Source organism: Oncorhynchus tshawytscha, linkage group LG09 (assembly GCF_018296145.1).
Source record: "Oncorhynchus tshawytscha isolate Ot180627B linkage group LG09, Otsh_v2.0, whole genome shotgun sequence".
In the NCBI taxonomy this organism is placed as follows: domain Eukaryota; kingdom Metazoa; phylum Chordata; class Actinopteri; order Salmoniformes; family Salmonidae; genus Oncorhynchus; species Oncorhynchus tshawytscha.
Window position 1 is genome coordinate 54,258,798 of NC_056437.1, and position 25,702 is coordinate 54,284,499.

At 40.7% G+C, this 25,702-nt stretch overlaps 3 protein-coding genes across 5 annotated transcripts in view; 1 reads left to right on the forward strand and 2 right to left on the reverse strand.

The window, feature by feature from the left end:
• Window positions 1–2,657: 2,657 nt before the first annotated feature.
• On the forward strand, window positions 2,658–4,664 carry LOC112259146 (POU domain, class 4, transcription factor 3). The gene is made up of 2 exons (XM_042327920.1): window positions 2,658–2,848; window positions 3,139–4,664. Exons 1-2 carry the CDS (start codon window positions 2,729–2,731, stop codon window positions 4,036–4,038), a joined length of 1,020 nt encoding a protein of 339 aa, XP_042183854.1. The 5' UTR covers window positions 2,658–2,728; the 3' UTR covers window positions 4,039–4,664.
• A 7,107-nt stretch (window positions 4,665–11,771) lies between these two features.
• LOC112258133 lies at window positions 11,772–12,929 on the reverse strand. Of its 2 annotated transcripts, none has more exons than XM_024432280.2 (4): window positions 12,771–12,929; window positions 12,551–12,613; window positions 12,271–12,372; window positions 11,772–12,119 (listed from the first exon to the last, which is right to left on the reverse strand). In XM_024432280.2, the coding sequence occupies exons 1-4, from the start codon at window positions 12,927–12,929 to the stop codon at window positions 12,006–12,008; spliced, it is 438 nt and encodes a 145-aa protein (XP_024288048.1). In that variant the 3' UTR covers window positions 11,772–12,005. The 2 variants fall into 2 exon arrangements, with proteins under 2 accessions (XP_024288048.1, XP_024288047.1); XM_024432279.2 differs by having other exon boundaries at window positions 11,772–12,122.
• A 143-nt stretch (window positions 12,930–13,072) lies between these two features.
• rad50 (RAD50 homolog, double strand break repair protein) overlaps window positions 13,073–25,702 on the reverse strand; it is a 44,685-nt gene continuing 32,055 nt past the window's right edge. For both annotated transcript variants that reach the window (XM_042327069.1, XM_024432277.2), the window contains 5 exons: window positions 24,980–25,204; window positions 16,694–16,779; window positions 16,139–16,284; window positions 15,885–16,018; window positions 13,073–13,704 (listed from right to left, as the gene is read on the reverse strand). In XM_042327069.1, coding sequence (XP_042183003.1) covers window positions 13,518–13,704; window positions 15,885–16,018; window positions 16,139–16,284; window positions 16,694–16,779; window positions 24,980–25,204 — 778 coding nt within the window. In that variant the 3' untranslated portion in view covers window positions 13,073–13,517. The remainder of the gene's footprint in view (window positions 13,705–15,884; window positions 16,019–16,138; window positions 16,285–16,693; window positions 16,780–24,979; window positions 25,205–25,702) is intronic.

Sequence of the window (25,702 nt, forward strand, 5' to 3'; positions counted from 1 at the left end):
ATGTGGTAATGGATGCCTGCCACTGTGCTGCTGAATTATTCACTGTCTGGGGAACCGGAGGAAAGGTGGCTCGGATCAGATGGAAGCACTGTGTCACTGGCCTGCCTGGCTCTTCTTTCTATTGCTGGGAGAGACAGTCAGCCTGCCACATGAGATATAATGCACTAAGAACAGGTGTTCACCTGGATGGGGGATAGAGAGCAGAGCAAGGTACTGGCCAGCCAACATTGCTGTTGTGTGTAGGTGCCTTATGTATCTACAAGATCCAGTAATCAGATTTAGCCAATGTAGATAATCATGAACTGACACTATCCTAATGCAATGAAGAGGATTAAGACCAGACATATCTGTAAATAACAATTGTGTGTCCTATTGGATGATCAGCATAAAAGTTATCACTATTTGGGTCAGTCCTGATTAAACTACAATACTTTTGGCTTTCGCCTGTTGGCTATCTGGGAAATACAGGTAGCTGCCAAAATAAAGGCAACACCAGTAAATTAGGTATACAAGTATACTGAAAGCAGGTGCTTCCACACAGGTGTGGTTCCTGAGTTAATCAAAGGGATACTTCAGGATTTTGGCAATGTCCTTATCTACATCCCAGAGTCAGATGAACTTGTGGATATCAATTGTATGTCTCTATGTCGAGTATGAAGGAAGTTAGGTGTAGTTTCGCAAGCCAAAGCTAAGTAGCTTTAGCACAATGACTGGAAGTCCATGGGTATCTGCTAGCATGCAGATAACCATAGACTTCCAGTCATTGCGCTAACGCTAGTTAGCATTGCACTAGCACTAGTTAGCAAGTTCCTTCAAACCCCACACAGAGACATACAAATGGTATCCACGAGTTCATCTGACTGCAGGGAAGTACATAAAGAGCCTCTTTGCCAAAATCCAGAAGTATCCCTTTAATTAACTCAGGAACCACACCTGTGTGGAAGCACCTGCTTTCAGTATACTTGTATACCTAATTTACTGGTGTTGCCTTTATTTTGGCAGCTACCTGTATCTCCCAGATAGCCAACAGGCTAAAGCCAAAAGTATTGTAGTAGCAATTAACATTAACAATTAACAGCCTAATTCTGATATTTTTTTCACTCATTGGTTTTTTGACCAATCAGATCAGCTCTGAAAAAGCGCTGAGGTAAAAAGATCTAACGTGTCAAAAGATCAATTAGTGGAAAAAAATATTAGAATTGGGCCTTTGCCTTTGGAAACTCAGCCAAATGAGCATAAGGGGTTTAAAGTGTGTGTGTCTCACCAGATCTCAACCTAATTGAAGACATATGGGAGATTATTGTCCACCAACAAACACCAAATGATGGTATTTCTCATGGAAGAATGATGTTACATCCCTCTAATAGAGTTCCAGACACTTGTAAAAGCTATGCCAAGGCACTCTGAAGCTGTTCTGGTGGGTCGTGGTGGCCCAACGCCCTATTAACACACTTTATGTTGGTGTTTCTTTTACTTTTGGCAGTTACCTGTATGAGCAAATAGGAGAGGGCTGTAGTTTCAGAATAATTGTTAAAGTAACTGGCCAGTGAAAATCAAACTTTAAACTTTATATTCTGTTAACTCATATCCAAATAATGTCGTTAACATCAATTTACCAGCTGTTGCTTGAGCGATAGCCATGGGATTTATACATAAACCAAATCATATTTACAAGCGAAATAGATTGCTCTTTCGTATTTGAAAAAGTATGTAGTGTGAAGTACAATTGTTCTTCATCTATAATTAGAAAGTTTGATCAATGAAGAAAAGTGTGACAATGTTTTGATGTATTTCTGTTTCTTTTAATGTTTTGAAAAAGGTTTAGTACATAAATTGCACTTTGCACAGTTTCAGATTCTCAGCATAAATTGATTGGGTAAGGAAATTGTTAGTATATTTGTGTTGGCTATTTCATCTACACACTTCAAAATGTAATTTTTGTTACACAACTTGTGTGGTATTAATTTGCCTCACCCTCCGATTGTTGAAGAGTGGATGGGGCAGGTAGCCTAGCGTTTAAGAGCATTGGGCTAGTAACTGAAAGGTCACTGGTTCGAATCCCGGAACCCACTAGATGGAACGTATGTCGATGTGCCCGTGAGCAAGGCACTTAACTCTAATTGCTCCATGGTCGCGGTCAACAAGTGTTGAGCCCTGTCCGTGACCTCACTCTCAATGGAAGGGGGATATGCAACAACAACAAAAACGAATTTACAATGTAAGCGTGTGGAATATGTGAACGCCCATGTTCCCTCATTTAACTGTGGGAATCACGAGACGCCAAGACTGGTGTTTTATCCTTGATGCAAAGAGAGAAGAAACATGGCAAAATGAAGAAAAATAGACTGCCTATATTCTCTGTGTTCATTACATTAAGCCTGGAACCACAAGTTAATGTAGACATACAGAGGCCTAGATACAGTAAGGTATTGAGATTATTGAAATGACGTCTGCGCCCAGTGGGACATGCCTAATAGGCCCAAACGTTTTGTTTCATGGGCCATTTAATTGCGTTCACTTCCAAGCGCGCATCACGCTTGCGCACAGTACCTAGGCCATTCCCATGATTTGTAACTTGTAAGTTGAGTAAAGGGGCAGGTGGGGGGAGAGAGAGAGAGAGACAAACCGGGAGGTTCTGCCAATTGAAATAGCTCAGTAACAGCAGCGAGCCAGAGAACCGAGCCTGCCTCTATGTCAGGGCCACTTACCTGCAAGGTGCGCAACGAAGATGATGACCATGAACGGCAAGCAGCATTTCTCTATGCACCCGGTGCTGCAGGAGCCCAAATACTCTGGCCTGCACGCGAGTTCGGAAGGCATGCGCAGGGTGTGTCTGCCTGCCCCGCAGGTATGTTAGTCATTTATTTGAGGCACAAATGTATAATAAAAAATAGACATTTAAAAGGTTTTAAGTGGATCAGAAGGACTTTATTATCCAGTACCGTCCTTGTTCTTTCTCTCTCCCTCACAACCCCTCCCTCTCTCTCATCCACATGTCTATTTAAGCAAAGCTGCTACTTTCATATTAATTTTTATGACCTGTGCTTTGAAGAGGGTTCTCCCTGTTCCTGAAATGTTTTTTAATCCTGAGTTGACAGAATTCCCCACTGACTTCAATATGCGCACTCTTGCTTGCAGCTTCAGGGCAATATATTCGGTTGCTTTGATGAGAGTCCACTGGCACGCGCGGAAGCTCTGGCGGCTGCTGACATTGTCTCTCACGGCAAGAGTCACCCTTTCAAGCCTGACGTGACTTACCATACCATGAGTAGTGTCCCCTGCACCCCCAACTCCTCTACGGTGCCCATCACCCACTCCACCACCCTGACCCCTCACCACCACCACCACCACCACCTCAACCAGAGCTTGGAGGGGGATCTCCTGGATCACATCTCGTCCAGTCTCTCTGTGAGCGGGATGGGGGCTCCGGATTCCTCTATGATGGCCACTCAAGCCCACCAGCACCACCTCCAGACCATGGGTCACCTTCACCAAGCTATGGGCATTGGTCATCCGCACTCCTTGTCTGTGCACAACGGAATGTCGTGTGTCAACGACGTGGAGTCGGATCCTAGGGAGCTGGAAGCCTTCGCCGAGCGGTTCAAACAACGGAGGATAAAGCTCGGGGTGACCCAGGCGGACGTTGGCTCAGCTCTCGCCAACCTGAAGATACCTGGGGTGGGCTCTCTCAGCCAGAGCACTATCTGCAGGTTCGAGTCCCTCACCCTCTCTCATAATAATATGATTGCGCTAAAACCTGTACTCCAAGCCTGGCTCGAGGAGGCTGAGGCTGCTTACCGGGAGAAAAACAGCAAGCCAGATCTTTTCAATGGCAACGAACGCAAACGAAAACGCACGTCGATAGCCGCACCTGAGAAACGATCTTTGGAGGCATATTTTGCTATCCAGCCCCGTCCCTCTTCGGAAAAAATTGCTGCAATTGCTGAAAAACTGGACCTTAAAAAGAACGTGGTTCGTGTGTGGTTTTGCAACCAACGGCAAAAACAGAAAAGGATGAAATATTCTGCTGTGCATTAGTTCAAATAATGCCTAAAATACGACATTTTGAAGAGATAACGGGGATCTATCAACATCTCATGCCTGACTGGAATTTACTACTGAGACTCTATAGGATTTATTTAAATTTAAATTATTTCGTTCACTTTTTTTGTCCTGTTGTTTAGTTTGGAATTAAACGTATCGTGCTAAAGGTCTCTTGGAGGAAATGTTCGTTGTTGATTATATGACTGCCTATGACACCTCTTCAATCACAGAACTAAACTATAGGGCCTAACAAATAGAGGGAGAAAATTACTTCTCTCTCGTGTGATATGTCCTGTTGAATGCTCATAAAACCTGTTAGTTGTTTGGACAATTTAATCAATTACACTAACCATTTTGACGTTTAGGATTCATATTTAAGATGGAATGAATGTGTGTTCACTGCATAGGGGTAACACAACCACCAAACAAATGCTAATAAATGTGCTCTCTTTGTGAACTAGCTGAACTTTATTTACCGTTGTGTGTAAACGAGGCAAATACTATTCACATTATTTATGACGCAACACGAGTTGATTTTTTTAATAGGCTAATTTTAAATAAGGCATGTCAAACCGGCATATTTTGTCATGGACTATTTTGATGTGAAAAATGTAAAACAGTTTGGAGTATCACTGAAATACTATGAGTATTTTTCTTCACTCTTGGATTTCACTTGACAAAATGAGTGAAGTTCAAACTTCATTAATAAATCATTGAATATTTTCTCAAATTCCATTGAATCAGCAATTTATTATTTCGATAAAATTTTGCATGATTATTTTGTGTTTTAGTCAACTGTAGAGAATTAGACATTTGCAGGCTATTACCACTATTACAACAGGCTATTACCAATTTAAAAACATTTAGGTTGAGCTTAAAGTAATTTTGCCATTTGTGTGAGGTTATGATAGTATTGTATTTAACTATCTATTTTGTTTCTCGGGTTGGACTAGGGGAGTATTAACTCAGGGTTTGTTCCTGGTCTGAATAAATCCTGCCTCAAGATACAGGCGATACAATCATTGTAAAACCATGAGTTTCACAGAGAACATGACTTGTTTCATTTAGGAATTCCCAATTCTCTGCTGCGATTAAAAACGACTCATATAGCACATAAATATGATTGAAAAAAGTACATATTTCATTGCTGAATGATAAACCAAAGTCAAACACAATGCAACAATTATATGCACATATAATTTATGTTTTCCTTTCATTGACGCACTGTTACCAGGACATTGGTCCTAATTAGATTGGTTAATAATTAATGCCCTTGTGTCACTGGGTTATATCGTGGGGTTTGAAATTATTAAGTAATGATGATGCAATATTAATTATATATTGGTATAAAACGAAGCTTGGAGCTGTGTGGAGGGCTGACAGTGTATGGGAGCTCGTGACTCGAGGGATAGAGGGGACTCTCACAATGCCAGGTAAGGATTTGAAGATTTCAATGTATCTTTTAAACCAGTACGAAAGTCAAGAGAATTTTCCACGGTTTTTTATCTGTGTGTCGTTCCCCCTGCCCCTTTATATTCTGAGTTTTTGTACTCAAGTTAAATATATTATTATACTAATAACAATACAACAGGAGTTTGAAATAGTATGTGAAACTACTATTATTGTTTGAACTTGTAATAATACCAACTCACTTCATTATATTTGTCTTTATTCTCTTCCTGATGAATAAGTGCAGTTGTATGAGTAATTTAGTATTGGATACTTTTTCTGTAAAAGTGGAACAGCAGGTCGAGACTTTAAATAAAATCATTATTTGATTCAATTTGTGTAAATTCGATGTATATATTAATTAAAAGTAAAAGTAAGTAAGTAAAAACAAAAATAACATATTGTTAAATATACTGTAAGTTATTCACTATAACCTGAAGTTACAGGCCACACACGGTATTCTCCCAAGTGTAATAGGCTCTCTGGATATTTTAGCCAGAGGATCAATATTTTGCATTTGAAAATAAAATCAGTGGATTTGTAATGTTCTCTTTGATCTTAAAATGTGATTCATTGCTTAGGCAATGCGTAACTTATTTTAATAAAGGATCATTTGAAGGAGGGGCAAAAGCAACATAATAGATCGTCTACTTGCTCATGAGGATAACCTAATGGACATTTTCTCTCTTGTTCTGTGTCTTGGGAACATGTGATATGTGGCTGCAGCTTATTTATCCTGGTTTTAAATCAGGATAAATAAGCTTCACCAAAAAGTGAAATGCTTATATTGTTCAATCTAACTGTTTTGTTATAATTGTTTTCATGTGTTTCTGTTTTTTTTTTTTACAAACTTTAAAGAATTTCAGAATATATTTCATCTTCCAATGTCTGAAGATGTACCATATTAATGTTAAAGAAATGACTTGGAGAGGAAGGTTAAATATTTTTTGGGGCTTAGGAAGCGTGTGTAAATTATTGATCGCTGTAATACCCCTATTGATATCATAAACCTCTTGCTATGAGGTAAGTTGAGCTGAAGGTTAGCAAAGACAGGGAGCATGTGGCGAGTGAGGCCCGTTCTATTATTCATTCCCAGTTGGAAAGTATTGCAATTTCTCATGCAATAATTGAGCTGCATTACCCCCGCATATTTATTTATTAAACATTCCTATGTGCATTTTCACTTGGGTTCACTTGAAAATTTTGCTGCGAAATATAACTTAAATAAGACTCTGAAATCTTAAGAGTATTTTTATAAAGTCAAGGAACAATATTTTTTTATGAAAAATTTAAGGTATTGCATAATTAATAACTTAGATAACTTTAGAACTTCATAAGTTGACCTATAAATATATATTTGGACCACATCAATGGAATCATCAAATATTACATTTTGATGTGGTGGGTGGTGGGCTTGTTATGTCTGCATTTGTGGGTGTGAGTGAGTGAGTGTTTGAGAGAAAGAGAGACGGGGGGGAGAGAGAGAGTTAAGGTTGCTTGGGATGTTTTCATGGACTGGTGAGAGACGGTGCTCGACAGAATGGGGATGAGAGCACTGTTTAATTGCGGCAGACTGACTCCCGGACGATGTTCTGCACTGCACACCCCTCCTCTCCCTCTTAGCCTATCCTGGTTGGTTAAGTCTTCGGCAGTCCCTGTGAGGAGAGCGAGTGGGGTAGGTAGGGGCGATGGCAGAACCAAGACACCGCCATCTCAATTATTCATAAAGTGCCAGTAGCAACAAATGAGAATGTGACTAATTTGGAGGCAGACAGCTACCTCTGTGCATTTTATTAGCCATCTCCTACTTTTATCACATGCCAAGCCATTCCAGGAATCAGCCCACAGCTCTTCCCAAGCATGTCATCGAGTCATCCAGAGGGATTCTGTTACTAGGAAACACGAGGCTGCCCTTCAAATGTGAACTTCGTGCGTCCTCTATTCCTTCCATGTCCTCCCTCTCTCTCTCTCTCTCTACCCCCACTTTTCTTTGACTTGCCTTTTCCCTCAGCCTGGGTTTTCCATGAACCTTTCTCTCTGGTGAATGCATTTCATTGAGATGTTTCAACAAAGGTGTGTATGTATGACCGTGGATGCTTGCCATGGTCACTGTATAATTTACCGACATGATCAAAAACAATCCTTCCCACCTTGGCTACCATCATATCCGTGTACATTCCTACATATTGTACAGTACTAACCAGTTGCATAGAGTACATATGACACCCAGGCGGGGATTGGTTTTTGTCACTTTTAGAATCTCTACATGTGAGGAACCTTGTTACATAACTATTTCAAAGGTCTGTTCTACTGGGAAATAAATTGTAAAAAATTCCATTCAATCTATATTTGGGTATTTGTTTCATTAGTCCACTGTTGATACAGTCCCAAACTGTTTTGCATGTCAGCAATCAACTTTTCAAGATATAGAACTTTCAAAACACAGAAAGTGTCACAGTATGATGCATTTTGCATCATATGATATCTTTTTTTAAGCACACTGAAATATTAACTGGGCTACATGGAACCTCTTCCTCTCTCTTAATACTAAACAATACAGCTAGCTGCCCAGAATTGTCTCTCTCCATAGGCTCTTGAATGGCCTCTACATTATGCATTGGTTATATCAGGCAATTTGTCCCCTGACCTCCCACACAGATACTCTGTTCTTCATTTCAGCACCAGCACAACAGAGACTCACAACAGTCCAGACTACAATCTATGGTTACCCTTGGACCGAACACCTAAATTCTACAATTTGACAGTATGCAAATGTGTGCTGCTGCACGTGTGCAATTCGCTATCTGTAGTTACCATCACTGTTTGGATACAATTTGTTACTAGGGAAAACACAGTACTGAAGATACACATTTAAATCTGTTCTTATAGCTCACATGAAATGATAAATATGTGCAAAGCCAAGAGCAGAAGTATATTTTCTTTCTCTATTTTGTAGTTTTGTTTTACAGTCAAGCGTATGAAACGATGCTTGAATGTCTTCTTTCACTGTGCCACCCAATTTAAACAGTCAGAGGAGAGGGGGCTTCTGAGAGGACATATAGCCTGGGATGCCACCTGCTTAATTCACCGCCCCCAATAACAGTATTATACACCGCATGCATAATTTAACAGCGCTCCATTATAAAAGTGCCCTGAGAAATGAGATTAACCCACTCAGAAATAACTCACACTGGCGTGATTTCCTCAGAAAAGCACTTGAAAGAGCTCATGAAAGCAGAAACCAGATGAACACATCTCTTCACAGTCTTTAGAAATCTTATCCAAAAAGTGAACCGAGAGAGGGAGAAAGGTAAGAAGCTTTCAAAATAGCACGGCCATCTTGTCACGCCTCTACTTCTCCAAGTTGATCACATCAGATGGGTTCACTTTGTGACCTGTGGAGTTTGACAGTAAGGTCTTGTGACAACAGGCGCCCATAGAAAGCGTCCAAACCAAAGCACTAGAGTGGGCTGCAGGCACATTATTGTCAGGAGTTCATGCTGTCACTCTCCATGGACCGACTTTTGAAGAGACATGAAAACAGTGCGAGTCCATAGAGGGGCCCCGGGTTATCCTACAGCAGATGCAGTCATTGGTCCCCTGCTCCCCAGGCCTGAAGGCTGCCCTGGGGCTAAACTCCCCAAAGCACAAGATGAAAAACCCTGCCAATGAATCAGGGTGAGGCGTACAAATAGCTAGTATTCCTGAGCTCAATTATGTGGGGCTTTTATATGTGGTTCTACCTGCACAGATCAGATTCGATCTGGGAAGCCTGTGTGATCAAATTGAACCGAAGGGCAGATTCCATAGCCTCTGGGCACCAGCTCATTACTGTTTTATCAGGGATTCCCTGTGGGATTGTGATCCTAACTTGTACTATAGAAAGATAGATAGGGAGAGGGAAACCTTCCTTCATATTCAGTTAACACCTTATTTGGATAGTTCATCTGTAGATGTTGTAAAGCTACAACCACATTCAGCTGCGGGCCAATTTTTTCTCGAGCGGATGGTCAGGGGGCCGGAACACAATTACAGATCATTTCTAGACTGCAAATTGACCTCAAGAAGCCCAAACAGATAACATTGGACTAAAACATAATTTTAAACCTTGCTTAAATTTGTATTAGATCACATCTCTATTATGTGTAATAGATTTCCAAAATTAAAATGTATTGGAGTGGATTTTCTGGTGTTTTTAGTCTTCTATGTCAAAAAATAAATATATTTTAAAATAATCTTTGTTTTCTTGCTCAATTTATTTTGGGGGGGCCAAATAAAATCACCTGCGGGTAAATTGGCCGGCAGTTGGGGAACACTGCTCTACAGACTATCAGTAACATTTCAACTATCTACTAACCATAACCTTAACGCTTACCCTTATTCTAAACCTAACCCTAGCAAGCAGTTGCTTGTCAACAGACAGTTTGTTGATAGTGTGACCATCTGTAGAGCATTTACAGACGGACTATCCAAATTAAGTGTGACCTCTGCAGCTAAGCCAAAGAGGTTTCCTTGAGACATACAAATAAGGGCAGGCAAGGATGCTCAACACTCCAGAATATATCAAACTAAATGTAGCTCACCCATGTTTACCTTTAACAAATGATGAAATATTAAGCAAAGCTGAATAATTTAGTATCTCCATGAATAGTCATATTCTCTCTGCCTCAATGAGTTCATAGGTCAGTGAGAAGCACCACCAGCAGGCCGCAGTGTTGCACTGTAAAAAGTGGCAGTGACAACAGAGGGAGGAAGCTGTTGGTTTTATTTATACTGAACAAAAATATAAAACACAACATATAAAAATTTCTAAGATTTCACTGAGTTCCAGCTCATATGAGGAAATCAGTCAATTTAAATTCATTAGGCCCTAATCTATGGATTTCACATGACTGGAAATACAGATATGCATCTGTTGGTCACAAATACCTTTTAAAAAAATGTAGGAGCGGAGCAGAAAATCAGTTAGTATCTAGTGTGACCACCATTTACCTCATGCAGCACGACACATAAGTTGATCAGGCTGTTGATTGTGGTCTGTGGAATGTTGTCCCACTCCTCTTCAATGGCCGTGCGAAGTTGCTGGATATAGGCGGAAACTGGAACACGCTGTCGTACATGACGATCCAGAGCATCCCACACATGCTCAACGGGTGACATGTCTGGTGAGTATGTAGGCCATGGACGAACTGGGATATTTTCAGCTTCTAATAATTGTGTACAGATCATGCTGAAACATGAGGTGATGGCAGAGGATGAATGGCACGACAATGTGTCTCAGGATCTGTCACTGTATCTCTGTGCTTTCAAAGTGCCATTGATAAAGTGCAATTGTGTTCGTTGTCTGTAGCTTATGCCTGCCCATACCATAACCCCACCGCCACTATTGGGCATGCTGTTCACCATGTTGACATCAGCAATCCGTTCGCACACGCAGTCCACGGTTGTGAGGCCGGTTGGATGCACTGCCAAATTCTCTAAAACAACGTTGGAGGCAGCTTACGGTAGAGAAATTAACATGAAATTCCCTGGCAACAACTCTGGTGGACATTTCTGCCAATTGCATGCTCCCTCAAAACTTGAGACATCTGTGGCATTTTGTTTGTGTGACAAAACAGCACATTTGAGTGGCATTTTATTGTACACAGCACAAGGTGCACCTGTGTAATGAGGTGTAATCAGTTTCTGGATCGTCCATCCACCTGACAGCTGTGGCATATCTTGGCAAAGGAGAAATGCTCACTAACAGGGAAGAAAAATCTGTTGACATTTGCGAGAACTTTTGAGCGTATGGAACATTTCTGGAATATTTTATTTCAGCTCATGAAACCAACACTTTACATGTGGCATTTATATTTTTGTTCAGTGTAGTAATGAGATAACACATGAATGGTTGCATGCCAGTAGTGAAGCTCCTGCTGCCTCTACTGTATGGCCTCTCCCTTCAGAGCTCACTTTGCATCAATTCAGTGATTATTGTCCAGGGAAGGAAGGGAGTGGCAAAGTGCATTCACTTCAAAAGCTCTTCAGTCCCAGCATTTACAGTATGCCCCACCAGATAGATGTAGAGCATCTCACATCAAATCATGGCTAGCAAACACAAAGTAATGGCGATTTCAAGGGCCATGAGAATACAGTTGAGTAAGATGTTAGTAAGTTTAGCTACTGTTTCACACCAGCCCTGCCATTTCAGTGGAAATTAATGACCAGTCTAACCTGACCATTGACAATTCAAGGAAATCCTGGAAAATGTGTAAGTTCAAAACAAGACTTTGAACTTTAGTCATGAAAAACCTTTATTTCAGTACAAATATTGTAATATAAAATTATGCATATTATTAACAGGTGTGCATTAGATTATCAATATGCTACTCAGGTAAAAGAAAAAAGATTAACATTATATAATTAAAATACTTCCCTTGGTAAAGTCATTTAACGCCACTTTAACTTAAATAAAACGGTCAACAAACAATAAATAAGCAGATTAGCATTGTGTTGAGATGGTGTAGATCTCATGGTTTGGAGTTGATTTTTTGGCCACATTCTTTTAGGTCGAGGAGAAGTCTCCTCAGCTCCACCTGGTTGCCCTCCACCTGGATGTCTTGGCTCTTCACAATGGTGCACTTCTGCTGTAATAAGAGAGCATCATCAGACGTCAACACCAAAGACACTCTCTCACCCAGCGCATGTGCCTTCATTTGGTCACGTCTTCTTAAGAGGGAGAAACCACTGCAGGTCAATGAGCTGCTTTATTAATAGAACACTTTAGTAACTTACAAGTTTGTTGTAAACCCTCAGATGTCGGACAATCTTTCCCTCCTCACCAAACACGTCATTTTTCACGGAGGCCAAGATTTTCTCAGCTTCGCAGAAGAACTCCTGTAAAATAACATTTGTTTCGTTAACGAAAGTTTCCACATATTCAAGCGCCATACATAAACATCTTTTTTTAAATATATATATATTTTTTTACATCAATTGTAAATATTTTTCAATTATACATATGATCTTATTAACACCAAAATGTCTAAGGGGGCAGAACATTTAGTCACATCACCTTGCACTTTGTGGTGGTCGCAGTCAAATGTGTTACATCTATGAGTAATGTTTCCAGAAGTTCCTGGAGTAAAAGACAACTGTGAGAGGTTTGTTGCACACTTTTAAAAAGACAAAACAATAAGACAGAGGAATCCTATAGAATATAAGAACAGCGTGACTCTTTGCCATTGTCAACAAGCTAACCCAAAGTTTGTTGTAGCTGTTTGATCAGTTCTTACCTCTGACAGAGTGTGTGTGTATTGTCCTGCCATGCTAATAATTGCCTCTAAATTGGAATCGTGACTTCTATGCTGCCGGTGCGCTGCAGCGTTGGCCGGCAGAGTTCCAGAGTCAAATAGCACCATCGCAACAGAGAGGAGAAGGATCGCCGTCTTCATCTTTGGTTGGGCTGATTTGCCAAAGCTAAGTAGTACTAAAGAAGTCCTTGTACTTCAGAGAAGTTGAGGTGCAGCAGGTAATAATTTAATGCCAAATGTGAGGACTACTCAGTGAACAGATTATTTATACACAGGACCCAGGATATTTTTCCCCCCACATTTTATTGCAGTGTCAGCTGATACAGACTCAAATATACAGTTTGAGACACATTATGAATATCTTGATTGAGATGTGGTTGATTAGCAAGCGTCACCAAGACCAGAGGCGTTTCGCCGAATACCGGATAAAAGTGGTAATCAACGACAGGGCCTCAAGGTCTTATCTACCAATTAACTTCATCCTGCCAAAGAACAGAAATCCCTCCTAAATCAAAGGAAGCGAACAGAAACTACTATGGTCTTCTTTAGGCACAGATCCCAACGCCAACTGGAATACAGTACTGTAGTGCAGCTTTTTTTTGTTCTCGAGTCAACTAAGGCATTTTATATATTTAAAAAAAAAAAAAAAGTGTAGTGCCATGTGCCTATTATAACAATCATGGCCTTGATTGACTAGTATCAATCAAGTCTTTGGATGGTGTCTGACACTCAGTGCAGGTAGGAGGTGAGGGAGGAGACACTGCACTTGGTGATCTCAGAGCACTGGTCCATGTTCTTCCTGATACGGTAGAAGTGTTCCACGTAGTTGGAGCGCCCCAGGAGCTCCACAAAGTCCTCGTCATGGGTGATGATGAGCAGCTGGAAGTTGCGCTGGCGTGAGCGGCTCTTGATGATTCTGAGCAGAGAAAAGTAGTGTCAAAATATTTGTACAATAGTATTCCTATACTATTAACGTACTTTTCTTCAATGACAACACCCACTGCACGAATCAACACCCACTAAAAGGGGGCCGAGCGCTAGAATGAAACTACTCTGGTCTTTAGGAGGGCCAAGTCATTGAGAGGTGTAGAAGAGTCATTATAGACATACTGCATCTTCCAGCGGGCTGGATATAAGGGCTGGTAGAGCCCCAAAGACTAGACTGGATTTGAGATGATGAAAAGACAGTACGCTAACTGCAGAGAGGGGGAGGGAATCGATATTAGATACATCAATAGATATTACTTTTGTGGTCAGAGAGCCCAATGTCTGAACCAGTCAGGTTGTCTATGGTAATACCGATGGGCTATACCAGGTGTAGCGTGTGACCACGATTATGTGTGCAAAGTCAATAAGCTGAGTCAAGCCAAGGGAGTCAAACAGGACAAGGAATTCAGTGGCAAAACTGTCATTGCCAGAGTCAACATGTATGTTGAAGTCCCCCAACAGCACTAAGGAGGAGCACAGAGTGGTGATGAGTTCAGTTAGAAACCCTGGGTTAGGTTTGAATCAGACAGCTCAGTCAAATCCTGGATTAAGTTTGGGACAGACAGTTCAGTTAGAAACTCTGGGTTAGGTTTGAATCAGACAGTTCAGTCAGAAACTCTGGGTTAGGTTTAGGACAGCGGTAGATGAGATGATAAAAAAATTGCTGGGGTGATACGTTTCCAGATTGCAAAGGACTTGGCCCAGCAAAATTAGATGACAACTAGAATTAATGTGCGTGTCCTATGCTGAACTATACAGCTGAAATCTGGAATTGTGAAAGAATCCCATAATGTTTCTACATGAAGATACAGTGAGCTCCAAAAGTATTGGGACAGTGACAAATATTTTTGTTTTGAAATTATATAATGGCTGAGGTTAAAGTGCAGACTGTCAGCTTTAATTTGAGTTTTTTTTTCATCCTTATCGGATAAACCATTTAGAAATGACAGCACTTTTTGTACATAGTCCTGCCATTTTAGGGGACCAAAAGTATTGGGCCACATTTACTTACATGTGTATTAAAGTAGTCAAAAGTTAAGCATTTGGTCCCATATTCATAGCGCGCAATGACTACATCATGCTTGGATGCATTTTCTGCTCGTTTTGGTTGTGTTTGAGACTATTTTGTGCCCAATAGAAATTAATGGAAAATAATGTGTCATTTTGGAGTCAACTTTAATTGTAAATAAGATAATGTTTCTAAATGCTTCTACATTCAAGTGGATGCTACTACCATGATTACAGACAATCCTGAATGAACAGTGAATAATGAGGAGTGAGAAAGTTGGAGGCATAAATATCATACACCCCCCCAAAAATGCTAACCTCCCCTTATTGTAATGGTGAGAGGTCAGCATGTCCTGGGCATATGATATTTGTGAATCTAACCTTCTCATTCATCATTATTCATGACTCATTCTGGACTATCCATAATCATGGTAGCATCCACATTAAAAGTGTTTAGTAACATATTCTATTCTTATTCACAATAAGGCTACCTGGGGCGTTAGACTAGTAACTGAAAGGTTGCAAGTTCGAATCCCTGAGCTGACAAGGTAAAAATCTGTCGTTCTGCCCCTGAACAAGGCAGTTAACCCACTTAACTGACTTGCCTAGGTTTAAAAATATTTTAAAAAGTGACTTTTTTTTACCATTCATTTCTATTGGGTGCAAAATCATCTGAAACACAAACAGCAAATGCATCCAACAAGTTTGTAGAGTCACATTGTGTGCTTGGAATATGGAAGTGAATTTGTCCTAATACCTTCATTCCCTAAAATGGAGGAGAGGACTATGTACAAAAAGTTGCTGTAATTTCTAAACCATTCACCCGATATGAATGAAAGTACCCTCAAACTAAAGCTGAAAGTACCCTCAAACTAAAGCTGAAAGTACCCTCAAACTAAAGCTGACAGTCCGCACTGTAAGCTCAGTCATTATATAATTTCAAATCCAAAGTGCTGGAGTAGAGCCAAATCAGAAAAAGTGTCACTGTCCCAATACTTTGAGATCACTGTAGTTGAGCTTTCCTTGGAGTGCATAAGTTTGCTCAAAGCAAGGGAAATGTTGCCATTCAGATGTAGCAGGCTATTGGACAAATGGACTCACTCCACAAGGGCGTGTGCGAGGGACTCGATGTTCTCCCTGTCTAGGTTGGTTGTGGGCTCATCCAGGGCCAGGATGCCACAGTTCAGACAGAAGGTCTCAGCCAGAGCCAGACGGATGATGAGGGAGGCCAGGACCTAAACATACATGCACACTGACACGTCATCATCAAATTTACCAACACACTGCCACCCCTATATCCATAAGGCGATAATGCCCTCTCTTATAGGAAGTAGGTAAAGCATCCAGCACTGCACCTTCTGGCCGGCACTGCAGCGACCCCTCATGTCCAGCGCCGTGTCTCCCTTCACCATCACCACACGGTAGTTATAGGTCCTCCTCTTCACTCCCGCCCCGGAAGAATTCTCATCCACATCAGAGCGGATCTCCACATACTCGATGTCTGGAGAAGAGCAAGGGAGGAAGAACATTTAGACTTAAAATCGATAATAACATGATGAATTGATACAGTATGGGGTGACAACACAGCCGCAAAGAGTGGTCATTATGCAGTAGGGCTGCCCAACCCTGTTCCCGGAGAGCTACCGCTCTTTAGGTTCTCACTCCTAATCTAGCACACCTGATTATAAAAACGAGTTGGTTGACAAACTGAATCAGGTTAGTTACAATTTCTATTGGGCAGTCCTGTTAAACAGCATACTGCTACACCCTGCTAAAGTGATACAAGATGGATGGGGGTTGGAGATAAATTGGATACTTTCATTGAAGTTATAACATTATGAAATATATATTTCACGCAGGCACATGATTTCAGTTGAGCACTTAAACTAAAACCACACTCGCTCAGAGACCTTGTCCTCGGTATGTGCTGCGCCAGAGGTCCCGGATGATTTTGTTGATCTCCTCCATCTTCATACTGTGAAACTTCATTATGGTTCTGTAGAAGAGGACAGTGGGTACAACTGAAAATGGGCAAAACTCTGGATAAGATGACATTGGCATTGATGCCTTTCAACAGGATTAGACATAGGCCTACCAGTAAGTGATAGAAAAACTTCAAATAAAGATTAAGAGAGGGATACAGATTTTAAGACTGGGTGGGTGTAGAGCTGGGCCAATGAACCGTAAAACATAGACACCGACCACTTAAAAAGGACCTTTCACTGACAGTTATTTACGATGAGTAGCCTATACTAGAAACAATTTGAAGTTTGAAATTAAATAAGTCTGCCAATATGGGTGACTGCTAACAGGACATTTAAAGCTACACATTTCAAAGTGGTAGTAGTAGATTTAAGGGTATCATAAAATAGTAACTGTTGTGGATATTAATGTTAAACGTATCATTCCATTTCTAGTTTGTGACAATTCAGTCAATTTATCAAGATATGGATAATTGTCCGCATCACCCAGTTCTAGGTGGGTGCAAATAAAAAAAGATTACCAGGCGTTACGGTTTCTCTTGAAATCCCGGCGACATTTGGTATGGCCAGAAATACACTATTATTCTGCTTACTAAATTAAATCTACAGGATGTGACCATATCTGTAAGTTTCTTAGAAAGCTGTGATTATCATCACCATGAGAAGCTCATTGGGCTTGGTTTAGGTAACATAATGGGACAAGAGCTCCTTCGTATCAATCTATTACTTTTCATGTTCAATTGGCCAAATAAGAAAATGGCTCACTAAAGGTTAGTCAATGACTTCTCCAGTCTCAACGTCAACAGTGAAGAGGCACCTCTGGGATACTGGCCTTCTAGGCAGAGTTGCAAATAAAAAGCCATATCTCAGACTGGCCAATAAAAAGAAGACAGGCAAAAGAACACAGATACTGGACAGAGGAACTCTGCCTAAAAGGCCAGCATCCCAGAGTCGCCTCTTCACCTTTGACGTTGAGACTTGTGTTTTGCGGGTACTATTTAATGAAGCTGCCAGTTGAGGACTTGTGAGTCATCGGTTTCTCAAACTAGACTTGTACTCTTGCTCGGTTGTGCACCGGGGTCTCCCACTCCTCTTTCTATTCTGGTTAGGGACAGTTTGCGCTGCTCTGTGAAGGGAGTAGTACACAGCATTGTACGAGATCTTCAGTTTCTTGGCAATTTCTCACATGGAATAGGCTTAATTGCTGATGCTCCAGATACTCAACTAGTCTAAATAAAGCCAGTTTTATTGCTTCTAAATCAGGACAACAGTTTTCAGCTGTGCTAACATAATTGCAAAAGGGTTTTCTAATGATCAATTAGCCTTTTAAAATGATACACTTGGATTTGCTAACACAACGTGCCATTGGAACACAGGAGTGATAGTTGCTGATAATGGATCTCTGTAGATATTCCATAAAAATAGTCATTTGTATTTCTGATCAATTTGATGTTATTTTTAATGGACAAAAATTTGATTTCTTTCAAAAACAATGAAATATCAAAGTGACCCCAAACCTTTGAACGGTAGCATATATATATTTTTAAAATAGTATCATGGACAAAAGACAATGGCATTCATTCACTTCCAACTAAATGCAAACTCACAGGGTTGAGTCACACTGATTTCATGGGCTCTACTGTATGCTCTGCATGGGATACATGATAAGAACCAGAGAGCTGATCCTCCCTACCACCGCTGTGCTGCTGGCTTGCCTGCTGATGGCACTAAGCCAACGAAGATGATATCTCAGTGAGAGAGTTGAGCTGTCACTTCCTCTCAAGACCTGCATTTATGCAGGCTACTCATTCAGTCTACCATCGATAAGGCAATAGAATGTTAATATATGCACTGTACTTGCACTGTGCATTCGGAAAGTATTCAGTTGCCATCCCCTTTTCCAAATGTTACGTTACAAACTTATTCGAAAATGTATTAAATACACACCCCCCCTCATCCACACACACACACAATACCCCATAATGACAAAGCAAAAACAGGTTTTTGCAAATTTACAAAAAAACAAAAACAGAAATACCTTATTTACATAAGTATTCAGACATTTTTTTATGAGACTCGAAATTGAGCTCAGGTGCATCCTGTTTCCACTGACCATCCTTGAAATGATTGAACAAGGTAACCAAGAAGCCGATGGTCACTGTGACAGAGCTCCAGAGTTCCTCTGCAGAGATGGGAAAACCTTCCAAAAGGACAACCATCTCTGCAGCACTCTACCAATCAGGCCTTTATGGTAGAGTGGCCAGGAGGAAGCCACTCCTCAGTAAAAAGCACATGATAGCCCGCTTGGAGTTCACCAAAAGGCACCTAAAAGACTCTCAGACAATGAAATACAAGATTCTCTGGTCTGATAAAACCAAGATTGAACTCTTTGGCCTGAATGCAAAGAGTCATGTCTAGAGAAAACCTGGCACCATTCATACGATGAAGCATGGTGGTGGCAGCATCATGCTTTGGGGATGTTTTTCAGTGGCAGGGACTGAGAGACTAGTCAGGATCGAGGGAAAGATGAACGAAGCAAAGTAGAGAGAGATCCTTGATGAAAACCTGCTCCAGAGCACTCAGCACCTCAGACTGGGCCGAAGGTTCACCTCCAATAGGACCCTAAGCACACAGCCAAGACAACACAGTGGTGGCTTCGGGACAAGTCTCTGAATGTTCTTGAGTGACCCAGCCAGAGCTTGGACTTAAACCCGATCGAACATCTCCAGAGAACTGAAAATAGCTGTGCAGCGACTCTCCCCATCCAACCTGACAGAGCTTGAGGGAATCTGCAGAGAATGGTTGAAACTCCCCAAATACAGATTTGCCAAGCTTGTAGCGTCATACCCCCCATAAAACTTGAGCACCAAATGGTGCTTAAACAAAGTACTGAGTAAAGGGTCTGAACACTTGTGTAAATGTGATATCCTTTTTATATAAATTTGCAACAATTCCTAAAAAAATATTTTTGCTATGTCAGTCTGGGGTATTGTGTGTAGATTGATTATGGGGGGAAAAAACACAACTAAATCCATTTTAGTAGGCTGTAACGTAAGAAAATGTGGATAAAGTCAAGGGGTCTGAATACTTTCCAAATGCACTGTATTACTGTCATTGTGCAGATATGTATTTGGTATTTTATTAAGATCCCCATTAGCTGCTGCTTTTGCAACAGCTACTCTTCCTGGGGTCCACAAAAAACATGATACATAATACAGAACAGCTCAAGGACAAAACTACATACACAAAAAAAGGCACACAGCCTACATATCAATGCATATACGAACTATCTAGGTCAAATAGGGGAGAGGCGTTGCTTTATCTGTTTTCTGAAACCAGGTTTGCTGTTTATTTGAGCAATGAGATGGAAGTTCCATGCAATAAGAGCACTAAATAATACTGTACGTTTTCTTGAATTTGGGGACTATGAAAAGACAAGTCTGGTGGGATAAGTGTGTGTCAGAGCTGTGTGTAAGTTGACTATGCAAACAATGGGATTTTCAACACATTTGTGTTTCTTATAAAAATAGGTGATTCAGTTAGTCTCTCCTCAACTCTCCTCAAGCCAAGAGAGACTGGCATGCATAGTATTTATATTAGCCCTTTGATTACAATTAAGAGCTAAACGTGCCACTCTGTTCTGGGCCAGCTGCAGCTTAACTAGGTCTTCCTTGCAGCACTGGACAAAACTAGAGCCTGCACAACTTGCTTTGTGGAGTGTGGTGTCAAAAAAAAGCAGAGCATCTCTTTATTACGGCTAGACCTATTCCATCTTCACAACCATTGAATCTATATGTTTTGACATTGACAGTTTACAATCTAAGGTAACGCCAAGTAATTTAGTCTCAACTTGTTCAACAGCCACACCATTCATTACCAGATTCATCTGAGGTCTATCACTTAAGGAATGATTTATACCAAATACAATGCTCTTAGTTTTAGAGATGTTCAGGACCAGTTTATTACTGGCCACCCATTCCAAAACAGACTGCAACTAAGGGTTTCAGTGACTTTATTAACTTGTTGGGGATAGGGGGCAGTATTTTCACTTTTGATGAATTGCATGCCCATAGTGAACTGCATCCTACTCTGTCCTAGATTGCTAATATATGCATATTATTATTACTATTGGATAGAAAACACTGAAGTTTCTAAAACTGTTTGAATTATGTCTGAGTATAACATAACTCATAGGGCAGGCAATCTTCCAAACAGGAAGTGAAATTCTGAATACATGTCTAATTTCAAGTCATCGCCTCTTCACTTCCAAATAAGATTTGGATCTGGTAGCACTTCCTACGCCTTCCACTAGATGTCCTCATTCAGTAGAACGTGGAATGGAGCTTCTGGTGTGAACATTCACTGAATGGGAGGGGAAATAGTCACTGTCTTGGCAGAATGCAATTTCCCTGTGGCGCATTTGTCTGTTGATGTCACCATCGTTCCATTTGGCTGCAGATGAAAACGTATGATCCGGTTGGAACGTTATTGGATATATATAAAAATAACATCCCGAAGATTGATTCTCTACTTAGTTTGACCAGTTTATTCGACCTGGAATATATATTTTTGAAGTTTCGTCTGAGTTCTCCTGGACCAGCGTCAGCTTTTGGGCACGTGAGCTTAAAGTGCTAGCAAATGCAGCTAATTGGACACTAGTATTGGACATTATGGAACAAAACAATGATTTATTGTGGAACTAGGACTCCTTGCACTGCATTCTGATGAAAGATCATCAAAGGTATGGGAATATTTATGATGTAATTTCGTATTTCTGTTGACTCCAACATGGCGGAGAAATATATTTACGTCTGAGCGCTGTCTCAGATTATTGCATGGTAGGCTTTTTTCACAAGGTTTAAAAAAAATTCTGACACAGCGGTTGCATTAAGAACCAGTGTATCTTTAATTATATGTAGAACATGTATCTTTAGTCAAAGTTTATGATGAGTATTTCTGTTATCTGGCGTAGCTTTCTATAATTCCTCCGGATATTTTGGAGGCATTTCTGAACATGGCGTCAAATGTAAACCGAGATTTGTGGATATAAATATGCATATTATTGAACAAAACATAAATGTATTGTGTAACATGTCATATGAGTGTCATCTGATGAAGATATTCAAAAGGTTAGCGATTCATTTTTATCTCTAATCCTGCTTTTGTGACTATCTTTGGCTGGGAAAAATGGCTGTGTTTCTTTTTTGATTTGGTGGTGGTCTAACAAATGTTTTATTTTCGCTGTAAAACATTTTTAAAAATCGGACATGATGGGTAAATGAACAAGATGTTTATGTTTCATTTGCTGTATTTGACTTGTTATTGTGTGAAAGTTAAATATTTCTAAAGAATATTTTTGAATTCCCCGAGCCACCTTTTCAGCTGAATGGGGGGAGGGGGGTGTCCCCTCGGGGAACGCCTTGCCATAACAGGTTTTAACTGTGGTTGCTGGTGCGTATTTGGTTGAATAATCAGCATACATGGACACACATGCTTTGTTTAATGCCAGTGGCAGGTCATTGGTATAAATAGAAAAAAGTATAGGGCCTAGAGCGCTGCCCTGCAGTACACCACACTTTACATGTTTGACATTAGAGACGCTACTATTAAAGAAAACCCTTTGAGTTCTATTAGATAGATTGCCATATTGTAGATTCTGAGTTGAGGTTGAAAAGCCATAGCACCTAAGTTTTTTCAACAACAGGTTATGGTCAATAACATCAAAGGACGAACTGAAATCTAACAGTACAGCTCCCACAATCTTATTAACAATTTCTTTCAACCAATCAGTCACTTGTGTCAGTGCAGTCAGTACATGTTGAGTGCCCTTGTCTGTAAGCATGCTGAAAATCTGTTAATTTGTTTACAGAGAAATATCATTGTATTTGGTGAAACTATTTTTTCAAACAGCTTGCTAAAGCTGACAGCAAGCTTATAGGTCTGCTGTTAGAACCAGTAAAGGCCCCTTTACCACCATTGGGTAGCGGAATTACTTTGGCTTCCCCCCAGGCCTGAGGACAAAGACTTTGATCTAGGCTAATTACCCCGTTGCACAGAGTGAAAACTTGTAAACTCAAGTATTATCTTGAAGTGCAGAGAAACAGTTTCATGTAATGACTCACTTAATGTCAAAAGATCTTCTGTACATTTTGTGGTAGGATAATTCACCCACATAAGCATGACTAGTGAGTCCTGATTAGTGTCACATATCCTGGCATCAACACCTAAACTATTGAAAACAGGAGCATTACGCACAGCAGTTCACCTTTTCCTTTATTGGATTTTAAGAGTGGTTACCAAGTGTTGGACACACCTACTCATTCCAGGGTTTTTCTAATATATATATATATATATATATATATAGAAAAACCCTGGAATGAGTAGTCCATTACTATATATATATAAAAAAATAAAAAAACTATTTTCTACATTGTACACATATGGAATCATGTAGTAACCTAAAAAAGTGTTAAACAAATCAAATTATATTTTATATTTGTGATTCTTCAAAGTAGCCACCCTTGTCTACAGTTTTGCACACTCTTGGCATTCTCTAAACCAGCTTCATGAGGTAGTCACCTGGAATGCATTTCAATTAACAGGTGTGCCTTGTTAATTTGTGGAATGTCTTTCCTTCTTGATACGTTTGAGCCAATCAGTTGTGTTGTGACAAGGTAGGGGTGGTATTCAGAAGATAGCCCAATTTGGTAACTGACCAAGCCCATATTAGTGCAAGAACAGCTCAAATAAGCAAAGAGAAACGATAGTCCATTACTTCAAGACATTAAGGTCAGTCAATCTGAAAAAATTGAGTGAATGGGTGAAGTGAATGGCCAAATTGTTGCAAAGAAACTACTAAAGGACACCAATAATAAGAAGACTTCATTGGGCCAAGAAACACAATCAATGGACATTAGACTGATGGAAATCTGTCTTTTGGTCTGATGAGTCCAAATTGGAGATTTTAACCACCATGTCTTTGTGAGACGCAGAGTATGTGTGGTTCCCACTGTGAAAAATGGAGGTGTGATGTGTGGAGGTGCTTTGATTGTGATACAGTCTGATTTATTTCAAATTCAAGACACACTTAACCTGCATGGCTACCACAGCATTCTGAAGGTATACGCCATACCATCTGGTTTGCGCTTAGTGGGACTATCATTTGTTTTTCAACAGGACAATAACCCAAAAAACACCTCCAGGAGGTGTAAGGGCTATTTGACTAAGGAGAGTGATGGAGTGCTGAATCAGATGACCTGGCATCCACAAGTACCCTACCTCAACCCAATTGTGAAGGATTGGGATGAGTTGGAGTGAAGGAAAAGCAGCCAACAAGTGCTCAGCATATGTGGGAACTCCTTCAAGACTGTTGGAAAAGCATTCCAGGTGAAGCTGGTTGAGAGAATGCCAAGAGTGTGCAAAGCTGTCATCAAGACAAAGGGTGGCTACTTTGAAGAACTTAAAATATATATTTGGATTTGTTTAAGACTTTTTTGGTTACAACATGATTCCATATATGTTATTTCATAGTTTTGAGGTCTTCACTATTATTCTACAATGTAGTAGGTGTGTCCAAACTTTGTTTTTTTGTTTGAATTTTACCCCGTTTTTGTGGTATCCAATTGTTTAGTAGCTACTATCGTCTCATCGCTACAACTCCCGTACGGGCTCGGGAGAGACGAAGGTTGAAAGTCATGCGTCCTCCGATACACAACCCAACCAAGCCGCGCTGCTTCTTAACACAGCGCGCATCCAACCCGGAAGCCAGCCGCACCAATGTGTCGGAGGAAACACTGTGCACCTGGCAACCTTCGTTAGCGCACACCGCGTCCGGCCCGCCACAGGAGTCGCTGGTACGCGATGAGACAAGGATATCCCTACCGGCCAACCCCTCCCTAACCCGGACGAGGCTAGGCCAATTGTGCGTCGCCCCACGGACCTCCCGGTCGCGGTCGGTTACGACAGAGCCTGGGCGCAAAACCAGTCTCTGGTGGCACAGCTGGCGCTGCAGTACAGTGCCCTTAACCAATGCGCCACTCGGGAGGCCCCGTGTCTTTTAACTGGTACTGTATATGATCAAAAGAAATGTTATGGTTACACACCCTGTAAGTCAAACACACATGACTGCGTCTACAACCATGGGTCTTAATGGAAATGGACCTATCACCACCACCGAACCACCCTCCTCCTTACCCATCCCCGTCAACAACTCACTGGTCCAGGGCCTTGTAGTAGATGTCCAGGTCCTTGTTGGCCAGCTCTGTGGTCCTCATGACGATCATCCTGTCCCGAAAGAGTTCGTCAGCCTTGCCGTACTGGTCCTCGCGGAGCTCCTTGCGGAAGCGGATGATCTCCTCCTCAAAGCCCTTCTGTCGGCCCAATGCTATGCTGCGGTTCTTCTTCAGGTCGTCCACGCGCTGCTCAGACTCCCTGCGCTCACTGAGAACCAGGGGAGAGGGACACAGGACTCAGAGAGCGATATCTCACACATTTCATGTTACAGTGATAAAAGGGACTAGAGGTCGACCGACGATGATTTTTCAACGTCGATACGATACCGATTATTGAAGGACCAAAAAAAAAACAGATAGCGATTAAATCGGCCGATTTTTTATATATTTGTAATAATGACAATTACAACAATACTGAATGAACACTTATTATAACTTAATGTAATACATCAATAAAATCAATTTTGTTTCAAATAATTGGATTAAATAATGCAAAAACAAAGTGTTGGACAAGAAAGTAAAAGTGCAATATTTGCCATGTAAAAAAGCAAACTTTTAAGTTCCATGCTCAGAACATATGAAAGCTGGTGTTTCCTTTTAACTGGTTGTTCCTTTCAATATTCCCAGGTAAGAAGTTTTAGGTTGTAATTATTCTAGGAATTCTAGGATTATCTCTCTCTATACCATTTGTATTTCACATACCTTT

Excerpts from the sequence above, each read along its gene's own strand:
- LOC112258133 (XM_024432279.2), bottom strand. The coding sequence starts at position 12,929 with ATGAAGACGGCGATCCTTCTCCTCTCTGTTGCGATGGTGCTATTTGAC. Across the intron at positions 12,373-12,550 it reads CGACCACCACAAAGTGCAAG|GAGTTCTTCTGCGAAGCTGA; the intron begins GTGATGTGACTA and ends GTTATTTTACAG. Across the intron at positions 12,123-12,270 it reads TGAGGGTTTACAACAAACTT|CAGAAGTGCACCATTGTGAA; the intron begins GTAAGTTACTAA and ends CTCTTATTACAG.
- LOC112259146 (XM_042327920.1), top strand. The coding sequence starts at position 2,729 with ATGATGACCATGAACGGCAAGCAGCATTTCTCTATGCACCCGGTGCTG. Across the intron at positions 2,849-3,138 it reads TGTGTCTGCCTGCCCCGCAG|CTTCAGGGCAATATATTCGG; the intron begins GTATGTTAGTCA and ends TCTTGCTTGCAG.